General features: G+C 34.1%; 2 protein-coding genes across 9 annotated transcripts in view; both read right to left on the reverse strand.

Annotated features, from left to right (window-relative positions):
* Cip4 (Cdc42-interacting protein 4) overlaps positions 1 to 13,582 on the reverse strand; it is a 38,558-nt gene extending 24,976 nt beyond the window's left edge. For all 4 annotated transcript variants that reach the window (XM_053745215.2, XM_053745214.2, XM_053745213.2 and 1 more), the window contains exon 1: positions 13,379 to 13,582. In XM_053745215.2, the coding sequence (XP_053601190.1) occupies positions 13,379 to 13,402 (24 nt within the window). In that variant the 5' untranslated portion in view covers positions 13,403 to 13,582. The remainder of the gene's footprint in view (positions 1 to 13,378) is intronic.
* Positions 13,583 to 15,841: 2,259 nt separating this feature from the next.
* On the reverse strand, positions 15,842 to 21,757 carry LOC128670280 (uncharacterized protein). Of its 5 annotated transcripts, none has more exons than XM_053745824.2 (11): positions 21,455 to 21,757; positions 20,255 to 20,505; positions 19,776 to 19,956; positions 19,357 to 19,534; positions 18,627 to 18,814; positions 18,395 to 18,542; positions 17,959 to 18,136; positions 17,166 to 17,379; positions 16,703 to 16,836; positions 16,429 to 16,518; positions 15,842 to 16,198 (listed from the first exon to the last, which is right to left on the reverse strand). In XM_053745824.2, the coding sequence occupies exons 1-11, from the start codon at positions 21,621 to 21,623 to the stop codon at positions 16,094 to 16,096; spliced, it is 1,836 nt and encodes a 611-aa protein (XP_053601799.1). In that variant the 5' UTR covers positions 21,624 to 21,757; the 3' UTR covers positions 15,842 to 16,093. The 5 variants fall into 5 exon arrangements, with proteins under 5 accessions (XP_053601799.1, XP_053601803.1, XP_053601802.1 ...); XM_053745828.1 differs by having other exon boundaries at positions 20,255 to 20,369; positions 21,455 to 21,543; XM_053745827.1 differs by lacking the exon at positions 21,455 to 21,757 and adding an exon at positions 20,866 to 21,185 and having other exon boundaries at positions 20,255 to 20,369.
* Positions 21,758 to 22,307: the final 550 nt, after the last annotated feature.

Raw genomic sequence — 22,307 nt, forward strand, 5'->3', positions numbered from 1 at the left:
GAGTTGCTACAAAGCGTGGCAAAGTAATCATAAATTCTAAGATCGTTAGTGAACAAGTAAAGTAGGTATGTACTAAAGTTATGTAACATTTAAACTACTTAAAATGTAACACAGAATTCTACAAGTTTCCGTTCGAGTTTGCAAATATGTAACATTAAAATACGTGACTTCATTTGAGTTTGCAATTATGTAGCATTAGGACAGGGTAGTTTAAATGCTATGCAATGAGGAAGCAGACTCGGTTGTGTTCAGCATTAGTGGACTCTGCAGTCGTAGCGGCAGCCTGGCGCCGAGTATACAGTACAATGCACAACAGTCCACTGTTCTTGACGTTTCAATGTGAGCTTGAACCAAGCTATTACTAAGTACTCAACCGCGGTCGATCAACTGAGACTCGCTGGCCGATTGAAGCTTGGGTTTAAAGTCTCATTGCTCCAATTCGAAATAGATAAGCCAAGTATTGTCGACTTGATCTTGAAGATTATATATTTTAAAATATTCCAAAGGTAACCAAAATAATAACCTAGTAAACATAAATAAAATTTTCTGGCTTCAATAAATCAACTGGCAAAATTCATGACAATAAAACCAATTGACCAGACTGATAGACTGCAAGGTTTCGCTGTAAATATTATTCATGCTGAATAGCACTTGAAAAATTGATATCGCGTCGAATGTTATACGATACACATAGTATGTATGTAGGTATGTATGTTTTGTCTTGTCTGCAAGGCATGATCTGATCAATATCATACGTAAACAAGTTAAAGCTGTGAGACGACCTTGTATTGTCCGTTCTCCATGCACAAATAAACACAGCGTTAGAACGTGCAGACTCACAGACCAACAATAATAGTTATAGAATCGTAGATAGTCTTGGCGTTCTATTATAAGTGAGTAGCAGATGTGCATAATTTCATAGTTGAGCGGACGCGGGACCGGTCAGAGGGGTAGGTCGGTGGCGGCGACCGCAGCAGGTGCACCGTGTCGCCGTCTGGGTGGATAGCTCTCAGCCTACCAATCAACTTTATACGCGCACTCGCGGCATATCGACATTAACTCTTATATTTAAGGAAGGCTTGTAATTTTGTACACAAATTACATACTTTTTATCACGAAATTCTAACAGGAGCGAAGCTCCGGGGCGCAGCTAGTTATTACATAGATCAATAAATATTGTATTCAACTTACATAATGGTGCTTTTAACTACAACGGCCTTGTTGTTTTCATCACACTACTCAGTTATAATATCAAGCATTCATTCATCACTTCACACACAACTCGCTTGTAAATAAATTTTAAATGAGTATCAGAGTCAAGAGCTTCACATTGTCCAAATGGCCCAAGGCTGACGTCAGCAATTTGCCGATAACTCACCCGAGCAGCTATTTCGGTTCACACTGTGGCGCCGAGATTATGACAGCCAAAAGCGTATTTCAAGAGCCAAAATAGCGATCCACAATCAAAAGGCTAAAATTATATCACAGCAAACGAAAAACAACGATTCTGAACACTGAACAGCAATCAATGACGCATTGCCCTCTTATAATAGCGGCTTGTGTTTAAATTCATTCTAAGTGTTTCTCACGATACGTCGATTTCGTAGCCGATGGAACTAAAAGCATGTGATAGACATAGATCTATACGATTGTACCTACTAAAAATATAATGACGCTTTACCGCGTTTATCAAAAAGCTTCAAGCTTTTTTATAAACGCGGTAAAGCTTTGGAACAACAATTGGAAATTTTATTCCTATTTATGTATTCGTAAGTTTTTTCTATCCAGGGAGCATAACGTTCGATGATTTTATGTATATAAATAAAATAATGTATATAAATAAAATAGAGACAAAGATGTATTGTGTAATGTAACATTACAGAATAATTTACTAAAAAACCGGCCAAGTGTGTGTCGGGCCACGCAAAGTGTAGTTCCGTATTTTCCATGGTGTTGTTCGAAGTGTTATAGTACTCGTAGAACGGTTGGTCGATTGTCGACTATTACTCGTAAACTTAACTATAAAGCCAACATATATGATAACTTTCTTTCTAATGTCTTTATACATTAGTACTAATGCCGTAACGTTTGAATTCCTAAAAGCAACCGTTTCGTTAGTACATTTGACTGTTACTAATTCAAAAACAATCTTCTCACACCTCTAATATTTTTGAAAGACCTATTCAAGAACACCCACACTATAGGAATTATATAAAAAATCATTCCCATTTCACTTGTAGAGGACGTACATTAAAAATGTCTTTTTTCAATATTTTATTTCACCGCTTTGTCGGCGTGATTAATGTGTAATACCCATACTAAAATACATTATTCCAGTATACAAGTAGTATCATAGTTGTTTGAGAACTAGATCGTGGACGAACGGACAGTACTACGGAATCCTAAAAATTCTAACAATAATGATCAGGAGAACCTGCTATTTAAAACATGTTTATTTGCCTTGAATTCAGAGCATCCGGAAGAATGTGAATTGGGTGTTACTCAGAGTGTATTCACATTGCTCGCTCACATTAATTGAGAATGCACACTGCATCAAAGCTTGATATTTTACCTTGTGTAAGACTCTCGTTGCCTCCATAACCATCCTATATTGAAAGTACAATTGTAAAGAATGATTAATTTAATACCTACCTACCGTACCTTCAAAGGTAACAACCGAAATTAGCTCATTTAAAAAAATGACTACTACTGAATAACGTAGTAAGTGTTGAAAAATTTAGGGCACACGATATGACTAAGTAAATAACCCTCTAGTTAGGTACTTGTGTTCCTTGTAAATTATTATCCCGCGTTTTTCAAACGACGTCGTTCCGTTATATCATGAAATGTATAGCTTTTGTAAAATTGAATTTAACAAAAAATCCAATGGAACCTTACAAAAAACAACGCCAGGAAAGCGATTTGATATGAATGAAAGGTGCAGCCGGGTTCTATTGTAAGCCCCCGATATGCAACTTGCATCAACGAACCAGTAGCATTCATTCACTACACTGACAATACGAAACACTAACTCGTAACAAAACAGGTGACGTATTCAATAATTTAAACTAGTCGTAAATCGTCGTGGGTTTAGCAAACTCGATTATTTTTTATTTTTTTAATTGACTTTATTCACAATATTTTGAATACTGATAGCAACTGTATGTGTCTTTATCTGCTGCGTTTCCTTTAGCAACAGGAACCTTGAAATATAATCTCGTTATGCAGCTGCGCGTACAGACGTAAAGTTTACTCGCAACATCGTTCGAAGGCAAATTCTCACGCTAAGTATGCAATCACAGCCTTACGAGGAATTCCCACTATTTGAGCACGTACCGTACACACACCGCCCGACGGTCCTCAATTAACGCAAGCAAGATGTACGCAAATATTTGTCCAAGTGAATGAAACATTAAAATATTATATTTATGTATGTATGTAAAAGTTTTATTTTAAAGAGCGGGCTATTTATAAGTATTTTATTTAAAATTCATCTTTATTGCTATTAAAGAAATGAAAATATACTAGATACAATGGTATGAAATATATAAATCTGTGAGTATAATGATAATGAGCGACAAATGATGTCTACTTACGAATAATGAGATGAGAGCATGAGACTATCACTACTTTCGTTACCGCACAATTATATAATAATACATAATCAACACCCGTAACAAATAGACCACAGTATTGTTTGAAAATGATCAATTTATAGTTTTGAAAGCGTGTCATAAATACTTATAATACCTGGGTTACCATAATTTCTAGTAACCAATATGGTATACTTGTAAAGTATGCATTGTATTTTTGTATTTTTTACCTTTATTATGGATAGGTACAAAATACAAACAACGAATTATAACGAATGAGCTTTTTATAGAATGCGATCGTATCACGGACCAAATATATGTAGAGAAGGATTGCTGTATAATAAAATAAATAAACTTTAAAAAAATAAATTTTCCATTCGGAATTTGGCGGTGTACTGGCGGAATCTACGAACGAACACTACGTACCTAAGTTAAATGTTGCTGTGTATGCGCACTGCAGCAGTCGCGACTTGAATGATCGTAATGGCTCTTACTTAGTTCTTTCACCACCCAACCAATGTTGCACGAGCTACAACTTCTCAATAGTTATTCAAAGCTAAAATAATTAAATACTCGGAAAGCCTATATCTAGCCACAGCAAAACCCAAGCTGCAAACGCTATCAACGCTCTCGAAGTAGATATATTCGTCATGAATCTTTATAGCTGTGGTTTGCGAACACAAATGAACCATCACACACTCATAATTCAAAGTATAGCATATAATGACCTTCATGAATCCTCGGTATTTTTGTAGCGCATTGTAATACTAATTATTCGTGATGTTGTTTTGAAATTACAATACAAATAACTATATTTTCAGTAAAAATTACTTACTATTTAAATTGACACTAAGGCTAGACAAAGAATTACGAGCTTATTTTCGATTAAAAATTAAGTAAATTGAGATGCTCTCATAGCAAAGTGAAATCGTTAATACAATGTGGATCGGCAGTTTCTTGCTCAACGCCAGCGATACAGTCCAACCGGTCTTCTATCTTTAACCGCTTACAACACAGCATATGAAGAAAGAGCGAAATTTTAATGCCATATACCTACCTACCAACCGTGCGAATGCAATCACCATGTTAATTGCATAATTGGAAACGATTTATCTTTAATATCAACAAAATATTGATACAACAGAAGTAATATCACGTTTAAGATAAGAACAAATAGATATCGAATTATCGAAGATGTTCCCTACATATAAAGAAATGAATTCTTACGAATATTCATAGTTGTTGAAATAGGATTGAAAAACAAATGGATCTCCTTGAACGTGTCAACGGTAAAGATGTACCTATCTTATCTTTGACCGATAAATGTTTATCGTGAATTGTGACTCGGTTCAACTTGGAAATGGTATCCAAATATAAATAAACTAAGCCGAATGTTGTGAGTGAAGCAACAGGAAATCGATAAACGCTAGAGGCTAACTGCACTGTAAACACGAACAACGCAAGACGGACTTTTTACATCGACAAATCCCATCGATAATATTCATTCTAGGTACACTTACTCAATCCGATACACTTATTTCATTCATGTGTATAAATAACTAGCATAAAGTTGTTTCCTGCGACTATCTATTCTGTATATGACGGGGTTTGATGAATTGTTCGAGATCAATAGGATTTATTTAATAATACTGTTATGGAATAATCCTGTTATTCGAAAAAGTTAAAACGCGTTATACCTAATACCTATTTGAAATTGACAGAAAGAGACAAAACAATTTTAGCTTAGAGTATGTATCTTTTTTATTAATAACAGGGTAAATAAAAGGCTGTAAGATGAACATGTAACCATGATCAGACCAGAAATTCCAAAACTAATAAGAAAGCAATACTTAACCCCTTTACTTCATTTTCAGATTACAACTTCCTTGTTTTTAGCCGAAATATCATAAAGGATGGAATGGAACATATGGCATTGATATTGTGCAAATCATGTGATAATCAGCAAGTGAATCGTTACCGGTCAGCGATTGCGTGCAGTCGAACGCATTGCGTAACTGCTACTCACCTGAAACCAAAACAACCATATTAGCATGCTTACAGACAATTTGATTGGCAAAGCGGAAAAATTTCTTCATTAGTACAAATAAATGATTACAGTTTTGCACCTATGAAATCTAATCAAAAACAAAACTTCTTTTACCATTGAACTCTATGTACCTACCAAATATCTCGATGACTTTTACAATTCTCAGCTACTTCTCAGACTATACTAATATCAAAATAATTATAATTTATATATTTTTAATTAAAACAATGGTTATTAGGTAGGTTTGTATAAATAAATATAATGTATTAAAACAATGCCTTTTCATTAACTTGCGTCACACGCATCGCATGTTATAAAATGAATGAATCACACATTGACATTGAATCGTCCGGCAATGAAAAAGTTAATCATAAGCTAAATTCAAGCAAGAGTGAATAACCTCGAACTTGAACAGAGTAATGGCTGCCATAAGTAAACAGAGACGCGATCTGGCAAATGAAATTCCTATTGACGATAGGCCTGCTTCCGCATCTGTTGCTGCCACGTGCCGAGAGAAACCGTAGTGCATCTGTATGCATTTGTTTGTATGCGTACGTGTGTAGGAAAAATACAGTAATACTACGCACCCAATAACCACACGCTGTTATAGCCACCCTAACGTTTGAATGCCTCGGGGCTTTGACGATTTATTTATGGGGCAAGTTTTGGATTGGTAAAAATAATATTTTCTTCGTCATAGTCTTCTATATATTAAGAACATTTATTACTGTTTATTTTTTAGTTTTTGCGTTTATATTAGGAAATAAAAAAGTTTTGGACGTAGCGACCCAGTTTGGGAGCCGATTCTGGGGGCACCGTAACATCATGCTTATCACAATACAATAATACAATATATACTATACAATACACATACAATACAATATATATTATAATACAATACATTGTAATGGAAAGTTACGAAAGCAAATGTACGACAACTGGAAGAACGACAGACAAGCAAACATCGAAAGCTTTATAATAAAGATACTCTGTAAACATTACTAGGTAGTTCGTATGTATTTATAAACCACGAGCTATCAACGTTTAATAAATTAAGTATACGTACTTCAATTATATTAAGTGAATCCTAATTCCCTGTGTATTTTCGTTCATAATAGGTAACTTTGCATAATTAATATTACAACTATGAAATTAGATTAATTAAAATCGCTGCCACTTTCAAAGCAAATAAATTTACATATACTTTACATATTCTATTGAATTGACGACAAAATAATCGAAAGTATAACAGATATCTAGTTTCAAGGAGACAACAAATAGTTACGCTTTACGGTAGTTTTGAATAAATTTCAGTGACTGGTTTGGCTGTGTAACAGAGATCGACCTTCTAGTACGCGTTGTATACCTATTGGAAAGAGAATAAGAAAAAGTTGATTCGCTGGCTACCTCTAATCTAAATAAGATAACAAAAACCGGTCAAGCGAGAGCTGGACTCGCGCATCGATGGCTCCGTAAAATTAGCTTTTTATTTTATGTACGGATAGTTTTTATTTTATTCATATTTATTCTACAAAAAGTGCTAATATGACAATGCTGCTTGTCAAATAGCACAATTCTAGGCAGGTGCCTTTTGACGTAAGAAGCCCTAAAACAGATGGTTGACATACAGCAGTTCTTATCTAAGACTCATTACATAGTCGCAAGCTACATTTATTTAATATTAAATAATGAACGATCATACGTAACATATGTAAAAATCAGGTTTTTATAACAAAACTGAACGTGTTTCGGATGAACTTCATTATCAAGATTTACCGTAAGCACCACATGCTGAGAGAAAATGCGGAACTTTCACACGACAATTCAAAATTTTCGTCATATTAGGGGCAACCGCATCAGCTCGATTCACTGCTTGCGTAATTTAATTATTTGTAGGTCTTTTTAATTCTCTCTTTTATGAAACAGGCTGTACTGATATAAAAAAAATAATATTCTGTCTGGGCGAAATTTTAAGATAATGAATGTCATGGTTTTTACACACCTGCCTGCACAACATGCTTTGACAAAAAATTTCTGTAAATTGAAATTCAGTACTCACTTCACTACTCAGTATACGTTGTTGGTATTGTTTCAGTACGAGGAAACGTATATTCAAAATCATAAGACTCTTAGACATGTTTAATTACAACTTAAATGGGCTTAGGTAAGCACTTGGTAAGCATCGGCGATCACACACCGGATCACGTAATTGCACCATTGGCATTTAATTACTGAATGCGCCTCATCCAACTCGCCTCATGCAAGACAGAGCTGTTATTTCTCAGGGTCTCACATTTAACAACGCAGTTTCGGATTGCAGCAAATTACTTGCTCTACGCAGTGCTGGTGTGGGAATTTTTTCACATTAGTATCATGTATGTTAGCTAAACAGATGTGCTAAGCTTTTGTCATTGAGTGTCAAAACTCGTCCCAATTACGCGGTTACATGTGTAATTTCATAACTATGTAAAATGTTATTCAACAACGATACAAGCTGTACACAGAAGTCTCGCGACGGGACATATAATTTCTAATATGAAAATGAAAAAGAACGAGTCTAATTATTAGGCCACCGGCAGAAAACACATGTTTATGAGTCCTAGGAAATTCGGTAATAAAATAAAATATAGTTGAGATCGAAATGGGTATAAATTAGCCCTATGGAATAAAAACTGTACTTCTTCTTTTAAGTAGGACCACATGACTGGCGGCATTATGAAGATTCGACACATGTTTTCTAATAAAATTGCTAAAATGCCTTTTTTCTTCCTAAGCCAATGTACCTCCCTGTAAGTCTCTGAAAATACCTTGCTTATCTGTGTGTTTCCTATTTAATTTAGTCTATTAAGTCCACCAGTCCCAACCGGAGGTGGCGTAGGACGGTAGCAAAATATGAAGTAATATAATGCATTAATAACGTTTAGGGCACTCAAAAATAACTACACTCCAGGATACAAACCTCACGCTTGGCTTATTTGGAATTAGAAACCTTACGAATGAATAAATAGACCTGAAAGTTGCTAGTGCGGCCACCCGCAATGGCCCATTATTTTGTGTGGCTGTGTATATTCTGGTCAGACCGGTTCTACGCTCGAGCCCGCGAATGGACCTGCTGCCACTTGCCAAATGAGGTGTGCGGCTGCAGCTGTATCGCGATACTACCAGTGCTAGATGGACGCCAAAGGACAGCCAATGCATATCGTATACGTACCTACCCGTATTCTTTATGGGAAGTTTCATTAACTGTCATTATTCGATTACATAAATATTTCGAAAATAGGTGTGGCAGGCCAGACTTAACATTTAGGAAACATTCAGGAAATATTTAAAGGTCACGCCTAATGGCAATCTGAGTCCAATTCAATTAGTAGGCTAGCACTCATTGGCCGCGCCTTCTTTGCTAACTAGGGTTTTATTCACCCGCAACGAAATCTACACTCAATTAATCGTTACCCTGCTGTGAAACAATAGCATATTGTGCGAGTTTATGACGTCGGTTCATGAAACAATAATCTTAACACACGATAATAGTTTATACGTAAATAACATCTTTTTCTGAATATGCCCTATAGATTTTCTCAGTTTCTCAATTTTCGACCATTAGGCATGCATATCCTCCTCGACAACAGTAGTTTGTAGCTTTGGTAAACATCATTTAATTTAGAATATGACGTGAAAAAGTGCCTGTGAAGGGAATAAATGATTGATTGATTTTGATATCGAGCCAGCACTTTTTGGGTTTGTCCATTTTGCCAGGCCCGGGTAGAAACAGCCTAGCATTTGTTTTCTACGTAAATTGTCGTTTCACAACCGGTCGGGCTGAAAGTACAGGTCTACAAATTCATCATAAGACCTGTCCTTCTATATGATCTCAAGCGACATAAAAGTGAGTTTACGCCACACTTAAATTCCTAAAAATTAGAACAAAAATGATTTAAAGCTAGGGCCGAAATACTTATTATGTCGAAAATAAACCCACGCCTCCAAGAATGTTTGGTGGTGGGTTGTATGCGGCGAAAAAAAGGACCCAGCCACTAAAATGGTCGATGATCTCACCAAAAGCGTATTTTCGTTACTATCAAACCGTTCTATACAAAAGCGTTGTCATTATAATTCCCTAGTGTTGCTCACTGTCAAAAGTTGAAAGATGAAGGAACATCAGCATCTTGATTTTTCCATTAAATACAAAAAAAAGCATTGAAAATTCATAAACCAAGGCTATACCGGTGGATACACCACTACGGAAATGTCAATTTAGCGTGAAGCACGAATCCCGTAGTCCTTCGTAAGCTCTACTCTACACCAGTCAGATTGAGTGAAGCCACTATAACCAGGTCACGTTACAAAACGCTCAGTGAACTAGTTCAGGGACATGACTCGATAATTCAATTGAGTAACTTGCTCTCAACTGCAATTTTGTTAAAGACAAAAACTTGCCTTTATTTATACCTACTAGCGGCCCGTTCCGGCTTCGCTCGAGTAAAATTAAATTATACACCTAAACTTTCCTCAGGAATCATCACTATCTATTGATGAAAACCTAAAAAAATCCTTCGAGTCTTAAATTTATCGCGTTCACACAGACGCGATAGAAGGACTTCTCCCGCCACGTGTATTGCGGTCGATCTAAAAATTGGTTTACTAGTTTTTAGTAACATTTAAGAGTTTCATCTCTCGGTGTAATTGAAATTTGTAAGGTGCATTCAATTACGCTTGAATGATGAATCAATCAATAGCTCTTACGAAGGTACAATTTCCACGAAGTCTCATATCCTCGCCTGGCGATGCAGACTATTCTACTAAATGTTTTAATATAATATAGCGAAGGTTTATTAAACCTTTATATATTATATGCTATATTAAATCATTTATCGCATTTGCACAACACAATTTTCTTGTCATGTTGCCTATAATCTGTTGAAACTAGATAAATAATACCTAAATTGCTCTCATTTCACAAGTAGCAAGCACGGAATGCGAGTAGCCACCGGCCTTGCTTGCCAACGCTGACCACTCTCGCACACTTCTAGATCAAAATGGACACTGCTATAGCAAAGCAATACGAACCGCTTATGTACGTGTATGTGGAGAGCGATGACCGTTGTCTAGCTGTAGCCAAACTACATACTTTCGCAACAGAATCACAGTGACGTGACGTGATGACCTATCTTTTGTGTCCATTGAGCATTTCCTTCCATCAGCAACGATATTAGTTTGTTAGGTTCACTGGATGAGAAATAACTGTAAGCGTAAGTATTAATAATAAATAAATAGGTGCCAGAAATTCGTTCTAAGGTTGCAAATGAAAAATAAAGTTTAATAATGACAACGCTCGTTGTGCTAATGATAAAGGACGTGTGTGATAAGGCCTAGTTACATGTTGACTTCTCTTTTCAACCCCTTGTTATAATAAACTAGATTTGCGGTGACTGTTGAAATATGCTTCGTTGCGACATCATTGAGAGTTAATTTGATAGTTTCATTAAAGTCTTAATTGAACTCATTTATATATTTCATTGTGTAGATCATTCTGATTGTCCCAATCAACAAATAAAATACAGTAACAATCTACTACTCCAGTTGTCAGACATTTATTAGCACACAATATACACGCATATACACAAGAATTGATTGTTTGGAGCAGTCCATTGTCTACCAAGTACAGATGAAGAGTATGTAGTGATTAAGAAGGGGATATGAACTGCATATTTACTATTAAATGTTTAATATCAAAAGCAGTAAATCATTTTACATTTTACTGATGATTTATTTCCACTACTCAACCACATACCCTACCCATTGTACTCTTTTGTGAGAACTCCAAGGTAACAACATTAAAACAAAAGAAATATTTAAATAACAATAGGTCAAGTGGGAGATGAACTGGCTTGGAAAGGGTTCTGTGCCTTAATTTTATAAATGCCACATTATGTATTTTCATTTTCATGCATCTGCCTATCTGACCTTCACAGCTAGTTGGCTCAAAAACTACACTACTAAACCAAGTAAGTTTGATATGGTAAACAAATTGGACAGTAAAGTTAGGCTGCTTTTAAAATAATGCCAGGTGTGAAATTAATTATCTAATGTATATGTAATATTGATCAGAATGTAGATCTCTTAAGGATTCTTTTTCATGAGATATTCAATTTTATAATTCAACATTGGCTTGACAACAGTAAAGAATCTGGGAAAACACTTGGATAAGAGGTCATTGCTTAAGGATAACACAGCAGAAATTGAATTATGCAGTAAAGTAGCATCTTTTTATTCAAACTAAATAAATAAACTTCATTGCACAAAATATCATTTATAAAAGTACTTAATGATTTTTTAAAATCCAATAGACAAATGTCTATATGTAAAAACATTTCAATTAATTCATACATGGCATCCATTTCTACTAATAACTAACTAATATAATTAAGCCAAAATTCAAATTCTGGCTTTATCTTGCTGATCTATTTTTGTTCAATTTCCAACATCATGTCATATGATGTTATCATTATTTATGCTGTGTATAAATACATCATACTACCTATTTACAACTTTATGGTTTACACCATAAAGTTTTGTGCTTGACAAGGAGAGTTAGTTAAAATTTTAAGTCAATAGGAATAACAAAAATACCAGCAATATTAATATTGATAAAAAAATAACATAACTACTAACAATAACTATTAAGTATTTACTTCTTCCGAAATTGTATCAAAAATGAATCCCCTTTAAGCTGTGATATTCAAAACAGAAAATTTCATGTTGTTTTTTCTGCAAATGAGCTGGGATAAGTACTAGTTATATAAAATTTTAATTATATTATTTCAAGTGCATAAAGAACTAAACATGGCAAATCTCATAATGTGAATCTGATAGAAATATTGTCTATTATTAACCATTTTTTTTATACTTACATGTATAGAATACAAAATTTGTAATGGACCTTGACTCTCTGTTCAATTTTATGGAAACTATAGTTTAACAATACGGAACCCTAAAAATTAATAAAGGAATAGCTTTTTAACTGTAAAGCCATCTGCTTCAATACTGGTAATCATATTAAAAAGGAAAATTTATTTTATTGTTGAGAAATAACATGGTATTTTTTAAACATCTAGTTAATAGATCATCTCATAGATCAACATTACCTTATAAAACCATCATACACTACTCACTACAATACTACTACATAATAATGAAGATGACATAAATCTACTAAACATATTTCCAAGATAGGCACATAAAAATAGCTTAACCTGGACATAATTCTATAACAGTCATTTTCTTTTTCTATAACAAAAAAGCATAGTTATTAATAATTATTATAAGAAAATTAAACAATGTCAAGATCCGCATCAATGAAAAAAACTAAATTATCAGACATTAAATTAAGCATATTAATATTTTTTCCTAGTACTTTGAATATGTTATTTTGCTTGCATTTCAGTTCAGAAACAAAAATTAAACTAATTCGTCTTTCGGGACTGCCATTAATCAAGAAGATTCATAAAGTTTTATATTTTTTGGTTTATCAATCTAGTGTATAATTTACTAGTGTTTTTATGAATTATGTCCGGGGTAAGCTATTTTTATGCGCCTAAGACCCCAAACAAACAGCCAAGCTAAAACCAAGGTAAAACAAGCAGAGGCTACTTTCGACAGTGATATTTATGATCATGCATGCACTTTTATTGTAACATGACGATATTACTCATTGGCGGAAAACTAAATTATTACTTACCCAAAGCTCAGTGCCCCAATTCATTTTTGCGGCAATATTTCACCCCACTTACACAAAATAACACATTTAAACTTCACTAACACAGTTATTTAAAAGAAAATTACGAAAAATATTCTCACAATATTTTTTTAAATCACTACCACCATTTCCAAACACATTCCGAAGAAATAAACATGGCTGACTAAACTGACGTGACTGACATTTGATTCAACTGACTGGCTGGCTAGCTGGCTGCCTGTCATTGAATTTCAAAATGGATACCTACCTACTTATAGAATACTCATAAGGGCTAAAATATAGAGCTAGGAGTGCACTTATTTTGACATATCCCATAAACTATTGATGTATTAGATTAGTACAAAACAGTATTTGGTGATGTTGCATGATAGATTTACTCACTTACTTAATCATAATGATTATGGATAATGATTATGAATGTCGAGATTGAGAAATGAATCGTTACCAAACCTTGTTAGCATATTTCGTAATCTAATGACTACCCTGTATTCCAGTATTCTAAAATTTTTCATTTTTCTGAAATCTAAATAATCATATAAAACTTTCATAATGCTTGTTACATGGAAGAAAACTTTAGAGAAAAATAAAGTTCATAAAATTAAAACAAAAATGTTTCAAATATATTTTTTTCTTTTTAACAAAATTTATAGTATAATTTATTACATTAGTAAATTTAAATTACTTCGTTACTAGAGACTGTACCACAAAAGAAGACCCGTGGTAATATGAAGAAGTATCTATAAAAGATAAGCCACATTATTGTTTGCAATGACAGTATAGCTAAGATGCCTGACATAAAAAAAACTACCAACAATCAAAATTTAATCACCAAAGGGTCACAACTTTTTTTTCATTAATACCCACCATCTGGTAGTAGTTGTATACATAATCTATGCAAGCTGCCTTTCTTTTTCTAGCTGAAGAAATTAACTGTCAATGTCAAACTGAAATTGACATTTAAAGGTATCCATTCACGGTCGTGGTACGGCTGTGTGCCATAAGATGCAGGAGCGTGAATGTTATCTAGGTCCTGTCCTGCACGAACCTGCCTGCAATACGAGTACATGTTGGCCGGGCCTTGTCGATGCCCTTTTTAAATCTGCACACGTTCTGCACAAATCAAAAGCGTTAAAATCGCAGTTAACTGCGATTTTATATATAAGTAGTAAGTAGATAATATTCAATCATTGGGCAAAGTGAGTTGATATGTACTTGGTTGCTAGTAACAGTGGGCGGAGACGGGCGAGAGGTAGGCTATCCTACGCATTTCCCGATCTCGTAAGCGCCCATAAATTTACATTTTATAAAATACTAGCTTTTGCCAGCGTTACCGGAATGAAGAATAGTATATGTCCTTCTCCATACTCTTAACAATATAGGTATGTGATAAATTTAAAGATTGGTTGAGTATAATTGGTTATAATATTAGTTAGGATGTCTTAATAGTGAGACCATGTTAGTTTGTTACCACAAAGCCTTGGTTGCACTCTTGCCTTAGATACATTTTTGTACTCTGACGTTGCACTGTAGTACCCAGTATAAAGAATACATAAGGTATTGAATATGCTACTAGCCTTAGAAATTAAATCGTTCAATTCAATTATGCAACAACATTTCATAAGCTTTTATAGACATTTGGTTACCGTACAATTTCAGGGTGAACCTCGTGAAATATTAGTAAATCTTTAAACTATATTCGATTTTGAAACTATCGCTGGGTCTGCTTAGTGGGCTCTTGAAGACGAATTTCGTACGCACTCACCAATGGAGTCCACATGCCTACAAAGGTCTACCAAGGCTCGCGTTGATTCGAGAAAATTTGGATAGGTGGCGCTATAAATGGTTGATGATGATTTTAAATTTGTATATTGTATATAATAAAAAAAAAGTTGTATAAATTTCAATACTATTGCTCGTGACGCTTTGACGTGGTATATTCCGTTGCTTGAGCGGCACCCGATCCAAAATGTTCAGGCAAGCGCTGTATCTTCGATGTCGACATTAGGTTTTTTGATGCTCGGGGAAACTTCCCAACCAGAACGTTAGGTTTTTCGTTCGGAAAAAGGAAGGAAGGAGCGTATGACCACGGATTTAGTAAGTACTACGGAGTACCTGCTCCATGCGTGTGACATTTTGTATGAAAGAAGTACAAATATACAGACCATTTAACCTAGGCACTGTCTACACTACTACATTTAACTAGGCACTGTCTAGGGTCTGTGCACAGATACTTATAAGAACATTTCTTCCATCCGTGGAAAGAAGAGCATTTAGGTTTCAGAATTCGGATTTTTGATTAGGATTTTCCGCGTTCTAATACTTACCTAGTGTATGCGGCCGCCACAAAATGGACACGGCGGCCGCGCTTCGTCTGGGGATTTCAGTGAGATTTCACAACCTTACAAAGGTACCTACTTATATAGGCTGAGAAACAAGGCCCACAAGGTTGACAATCCGCTAGGGATATTAATTTCTTGTATTTATTTTAAAATATATATATCATAGGTACAAATATTCATTTTATGTTTTAAAATGTAAATAAAAGCATGAATAAATAAATTAAATTTCATAAAACTAAAACTCAGACTTTACTTTTGGATAGGTATCACAATAAAAAGACGTCAAAGAAATCATTACATCTGCAAAATACCTAATGAAATGTGGTATAACTATATATGGTATGGTTCCGTGTTCATATTAATTTGATATAAGTATTTTAATATGTCGTTCTGAAGCTTCATTGCGTGATTTTAATAATGAACCATCTGACCCACGTCGAACTAAAGCAGTGCGACGTATTTCCTGCAAAATATACCTTTTTGTAATGTGTGTCTGACGTTTGTCAAAACTGTAACTCTTGTATGTAATAATAAGGAGATATTCATATTGGGGTAATGCTGTGCGATCTTATGCGTGTAAATTAACACATAAGATCGCACAGCATCTACTGAAAGAATCTGTTGCCATTTTAGGCACAAGCTTTTATTTATCGGATAAACATTTATCAGGTTATAAGAAAATAATAAGCTTACCATTACTGGTTCCAATATAATATGGTGACTTGATCTCCTTGAAGTCGAGGGGCCCGTAATAGAAGAAGCACGCGAAGATGGCAATGGACTCTGATAAAATGATAAATTCCTTAAATGATTTTTTATCATTTTAATTGGTCAAGTTTCACAACAATCAAATTAATCAGGCTTGTATAATAAGTAAGAGTAGATACCTCACAATACCTAAAGTTACAATAATGTTAATTTTAAGGCAATACAAAAGCTGGTAAAGTTCAAATAACATTGAACTCACTTTTATAGCTGGTACAAAACTAAAGTCTGATGGCAAAGGTTGTGTTTGTACGTTGTAAACTCCTTCTTCAGAGGCAACTGAAACTATGGATGGACGCGCCGATATTTGTTGGGCTAATAGCACTGGGTCAGTGTCTGAAATGTACAGGGTCCGATAAGAGCATGAATGATGTATGAATTTTATAAGTAAAAATTTTCAACTGCCGAGTTTTAAAAGTGAAATAAGTACCTACTTACTATATTAACAAAGAAGCAAACTAAATTTTGCATTCCCAATATTAGGTAGTTATTAGAGAGGCGTAAATCACGTAAATCTCTATTCTATGCTCTGCCTATCCTCGTGAGGAGTTGTTTGACTCACAGGCGTGTTAATTTAATATCTATTTATTTAGGCACTACACTACTTACCTACCTACTAATGGTAAACTTATATTTATAGCCAATTTTTTATTTTACAATCTTACCTATGTTCATACATCTAGCTACCCTTCTGGCTTGTAAAACTCTTCCCGCACTTCTTCTAAATCGGATGCCTTTTTCCGCTTCTCGTCTAAGTCTCTGAGCAGCTGCTGCTGCCTCAGCAACTGCCATAGATATTGGGCCCATACCAGATCTTTTAAGATTTATGTCGACAATGTAACTTAAACATATTGCATTTGATAATACGTCGTCACTGGGCTAAAAATAATTAAATATTATTACATAATGTACTTACGTTTCATCGTCATCAACAAATTACCAAAGTTAAAATTATAACCGAAGAGAACAGGAGTCCTAAACCACATAGTACGTTAATAACGTCCACGTGCTGTCCCTTTTTCCCAGATCGTGTACGCATCATGTAAAAAAATAGAGAACGTGCGGACGGAATATGACATGCTATGTGTTTTATGTTACATGGTCCCAGAACTGAATAAGCAGAAATTATGACAGAAGAAATCCATTTTCGCATACTGGGCCCATTTCATTAACAAAATATGGGCAATTTGATTTTAATCATAACTGTATTTTAAACAGGTGTATGTGTATGTCACTAATTGGTTTCATGGTAAGATCTCTACTCCACTATGAAGATTTATGATCAGTGAACACGGATTACTGAATTTCCGTAGGCCTTCCATGTCAGTAAAGGTCGGTTGTCAGCTCAGCTGTACTTCATGGAAATAATGCGCGTAAACTTGTAACTAGTTATAGGATAGTGGTTAAATTTAGGATAACTCAAGGCAAAAAGGAACCCAGTTTTTTTATGTGACTTACTGATCCAATATCATTGACACTTATATCAAGAGATCTCAATGGGGTTTTGACTAGACCAATAGCTCTTGCTAAGAGGTCACCACAGCTCGGAGGATTTTCTGCACTAGTGAGTGACCATACCCCAGCTGGTGGTTTAGAAAGAGGTCCTGGCGTTATACCACATCCCGATATATTTAAACTGCAAGTAATAATGTGCTAGATTAGTTTTATAATATTCAAAATATACAAATTCCTCTCTCTCATCTGACCGTGGTCCCGCTTACTTTCTCAGAGTCGGAGCCCAGGATCCGCTATCCATACTATCTATAGTTTAAATCAAAGCAAATAGCTTATAAGTCGAAGTTACAACTATATATGTAACAATAAAATGTACATAAAATCCAACTCTTGAGATTATTGTATTATAGATATATGTTATAATGATAATATTTCTTACTGGGTAAGGTTACATCCTCGTGCTATTGTTACTGCAATATGAGCTATACCTTCAGAACCGAGTCTATTGTTCAGCCTTAAATCAAGGTGACGAATAGTACAACCTGGATGAATAAGTGAATGAGAAATGCTTTCAGCCCCTGAAGGTCCTAAAAGTTATAATAATGAGATTAATAAGATCAAATCATATCTGACTTTATTTTAATACTTCAATGAAAAACAAAAAATAATACCAAATATATTGTCGGCCAATATTACACTTCTAAGGTTATCATGCCTAGAAATAAATTTAGCAACTGAAGCGGCTCCATCATCGCCAATTTTGCAGTGGCTAAAATCGATTGTTTCCAAACTTTGATTGTCAGATAAACCACGCAAAATGTATCTAACTTTTTGACAGTTCATATCTGTTCTTGTAATTCTGAAATTAAAATGTTAGTAATGTGAGCCAAAGATATGTTAGGTAATAGAAGTTACAAGTAAAATTGTCGTCATATATAAAACAAAGTTGCCCTCCGTGTCTATCTGTTGCTAAGCTTTCTTCATTATTTTTAAACTACATAATGGATTTTACAATTTGTTAGATTCATTATACCCGAATGTTTACAACCCTCGGCTGCAGCTTTTATATATATTTATTGAGGTCTATACCTCAATAAATATATATAAAAGCTGCAGCCTAAACACTTGGGCGTAGAGAGCTGAAATTTTGTATGTAGTTCCTAAGAAAGTATAAGGTAAGGCATAACACTAAAGGAAAGGTGATAAACGGGACGGTATATTGTAAGTCGCGAGGAAAGGGAAATTGAACGAGAGACAATAAAAATTCAAATTCTACCAGCTTTGCACAATGCGGGGTAAAAATATGGCTAGAATTTTATTTCGACAACGCGGGCACGACCATAAAGTATTACTCGTACAAAATAAAACCTATTAGCTCATCATGCTATTGATGAGACTTACTTAATTATTTTCAATTGTTTGCATTTTTCTAAACCATGAGCAAGATTCTTAGCGTCATTGATTGTAAATTGAAATTGATCTCTTCTATATTCTTCTCCAATATTCTGCAGTTGATATGTTATATGTAACTCGACCAAATTAGTAAGGCTACCCAAAGCGGCATGAAGGGATATGTGGTCTAAAATAAGATTTCATTATAATAAAAACAGTAACAACAAATAATAAAAAATCTTAAATTAAAGCAAAGTAAGTATTATATTTGTTTTATGTAAATCAAAATAAAATAATTCATTATACTAATATGGTAGGTACTGTTACGAATCCATAGGACACATAACTTGGAAATTACAAGTACCTACTTACTTATTAATTCTATATATTATGTAGATAACTAATAACTTGAAAATGTAAATACTTACCTCTGCATAAAATTTCCTTTTTGTTCTTTAATACAGATTTATCTCCTCTTTTCCTCTGACTTGTAATTAAATCTGCCATTTCAGGTGAAGTTGTTCTTTGTATCGGAATATCCATTGGGATCAAACTCCGGATAGATAAAGATTGAATATAAGGTCCACATAGTTTTACTAAACTTTTGACCTTCATTTGAAAAATGATACTATATCAATCAATGTAATTTATAGGGGTTACCTTTTATCATTATGTATATTTGTGCAGAGATAAGAAAAATAACAAGTGTAAAACAATTTTTATAATAAATGTTGTACACCTAATACATTTGTATTTTTTCAACCTCCCCATTCTCGCAATACCTACCACAGCGTAATACCTATCTACACATCCATCGCAGAATTACCGAACCACCAGACGTATGAAATATAATATTTGAAATTTTAAAGAATTAAGAAACATTTTTTCCAAGAATGAAATAACAAACCTTTTCTGGATCATAGTACCGAGGATTCATATTTTCTAAAACATCTGCATAATGTCTTTCTAAAAAAAGGTTCAGCCATTTTTTCCCCTCTGTTAAAATTGGGGCGTCATTCCATCTAGAAAAATAACATCTTTTCCAAAATATATCACTTTTGATGTTATCCACAAGAATTTGTAATGGTACATTCGTATTCAAAGTTTGTAAAAATAACTCTCGGTCCTTATTTACCAATTGTCGCAATGTTGGATATCCTTAAAATGACGATATTATTTTCATTAAGTAAAAGATAAATCAAGTAAATAGGTATACCTATACAACATCGTAGTTAGCTAGCGATCACAGAATCACGGAGTCTTTAATAATCTAAGCTAGCGATATGCCATGCCGTTCTAAATTTTTTTGTAATGTACGAAAAAGGAATATTCTCGGAAATTCCATAGAATTTTCTTCATATTATTCCGGTTAATTATTGAATGAGAATTTCTCTTCGAAATCTGCGAGAAATCTCAAGGGAGGAAAACGTACGACACGACAGCTTGAATTCTACTTAGTACCAAAAACAATTGTCATCATCTGAGTAAGCAGCACGGTGTTTAGATCCTTTTACTTACCTATATTTATTCAAGTACACTCAGAATCAGGGATGTTACGAATGTCATATTTTCTTCATTCGCGAAGGGGGATGGAAAAAGAACAAATATAAAATAATCACTTTATAATAACATAGTAGGCTTCAATTAGGTACTTAAGTACCTAATTACATAGGTATGTTAGAAAGAAGATCCACTTGATGAGTATAGTACTTAGAGTACGATGTACTCGAAATCACGCCCAATTTTTGCACGCAGCGACTTATAACAGCAATCAATACAAATGCGAATGTCAATGCGAATGTTTAACAATGATGCGAATCATTCGCGTATGTGAATGAGAATGCAAATATTCGTAACATACCTACTCAGAATGTACATCTATTCTGAATAAGATGATTTTGGATATATGTACGTACTTATATCGGTGACGCTAATATCCTTTTATTTATCATCACTGACCACAGAAATTAATTTTCTTATATCTGTGTCACTGACCTAGGTCAGCGATTATTATATGTAGGTATAGTAATTTTGATTTACCTACGAAAAGTGAAGTTCAAAAATAGAACGCAAAGATTCATTGTTTTATATTTTTTAGTAAACTTACCCATCCAGTTTTCACTTAACTTTTGTATACATAGAGAAACAAGTGATTTTGGATGATTACTATCCCAATCAAAATCTTCTGATTTTATCTTTCGATTAGATTCCACAAAACCATTACTTTGTTTGTATGCTAAATATGTATTTATATTTATACTACTATTAAATTGCATTTTAGGTCTCGAATAATATAATTAAATTGATTATGTAGGTATAGTTTCCTAATAAATCAATATAACGGTTACCATAGCACAGTAACAAAGGCATTGCCGAGTAAGTACTATAAGTTTAATACATATATTGTAAGTTTTGACTACCTAATAGGTAAGTAGCCGAATGAAGTAATTATCAAGAGCTATACTACCGATAGTGTCAATCGCGTAGTGACTATCAAGCAAATAACAACACAATTTTATCGATTGACTATGTCGTCATTAATAATATTGTATCATTGTAAGCTATCGGATACTCGATGACTAACGAATTTTAGAGCACAGCTATCTATATCGATAGTCAACAGTTGACCTACAATGTAACAAAACATTTAGTACGTCATTCCGTCCACACATTCCCTCTTTTTTTTTTACACGAGGCAGGATTGATGAATGGATGTGAGCGGGATTGAGCATTGTACAACTTGTTCGTCGTTTGATTATTATATTGTTCTTAGTATTTGAAGAAAACTACAGCTTGCTCTGTCTACGGCTCTATAATCTTACTAAAATTCTCGAGAATGTGTGAATGAATTTCAGATTGTTCGCGTAAAAATTCTCCAATGTGAATTTCTTTTAAAAATGTACTGGAATCATCAAAAGAGTTATCTTTTGGAAATGTTCTTAAGATATAATTTCGTAGCG

Source organism: Plodia interpunctella, chromosome 5 (assembly GCF_027563975.2).
Source record: "Plodia interpunctella isolate USDA-ARS_2022_Savannah chromosome 5, ilPloInte3.2, whole genome shotgun sequence".
NCBI lineage: Eukaryota > Metazoa > Arthropoda > Insecta > Lepidoptera > Pyralidae > Plodia > Plodia interpunctella.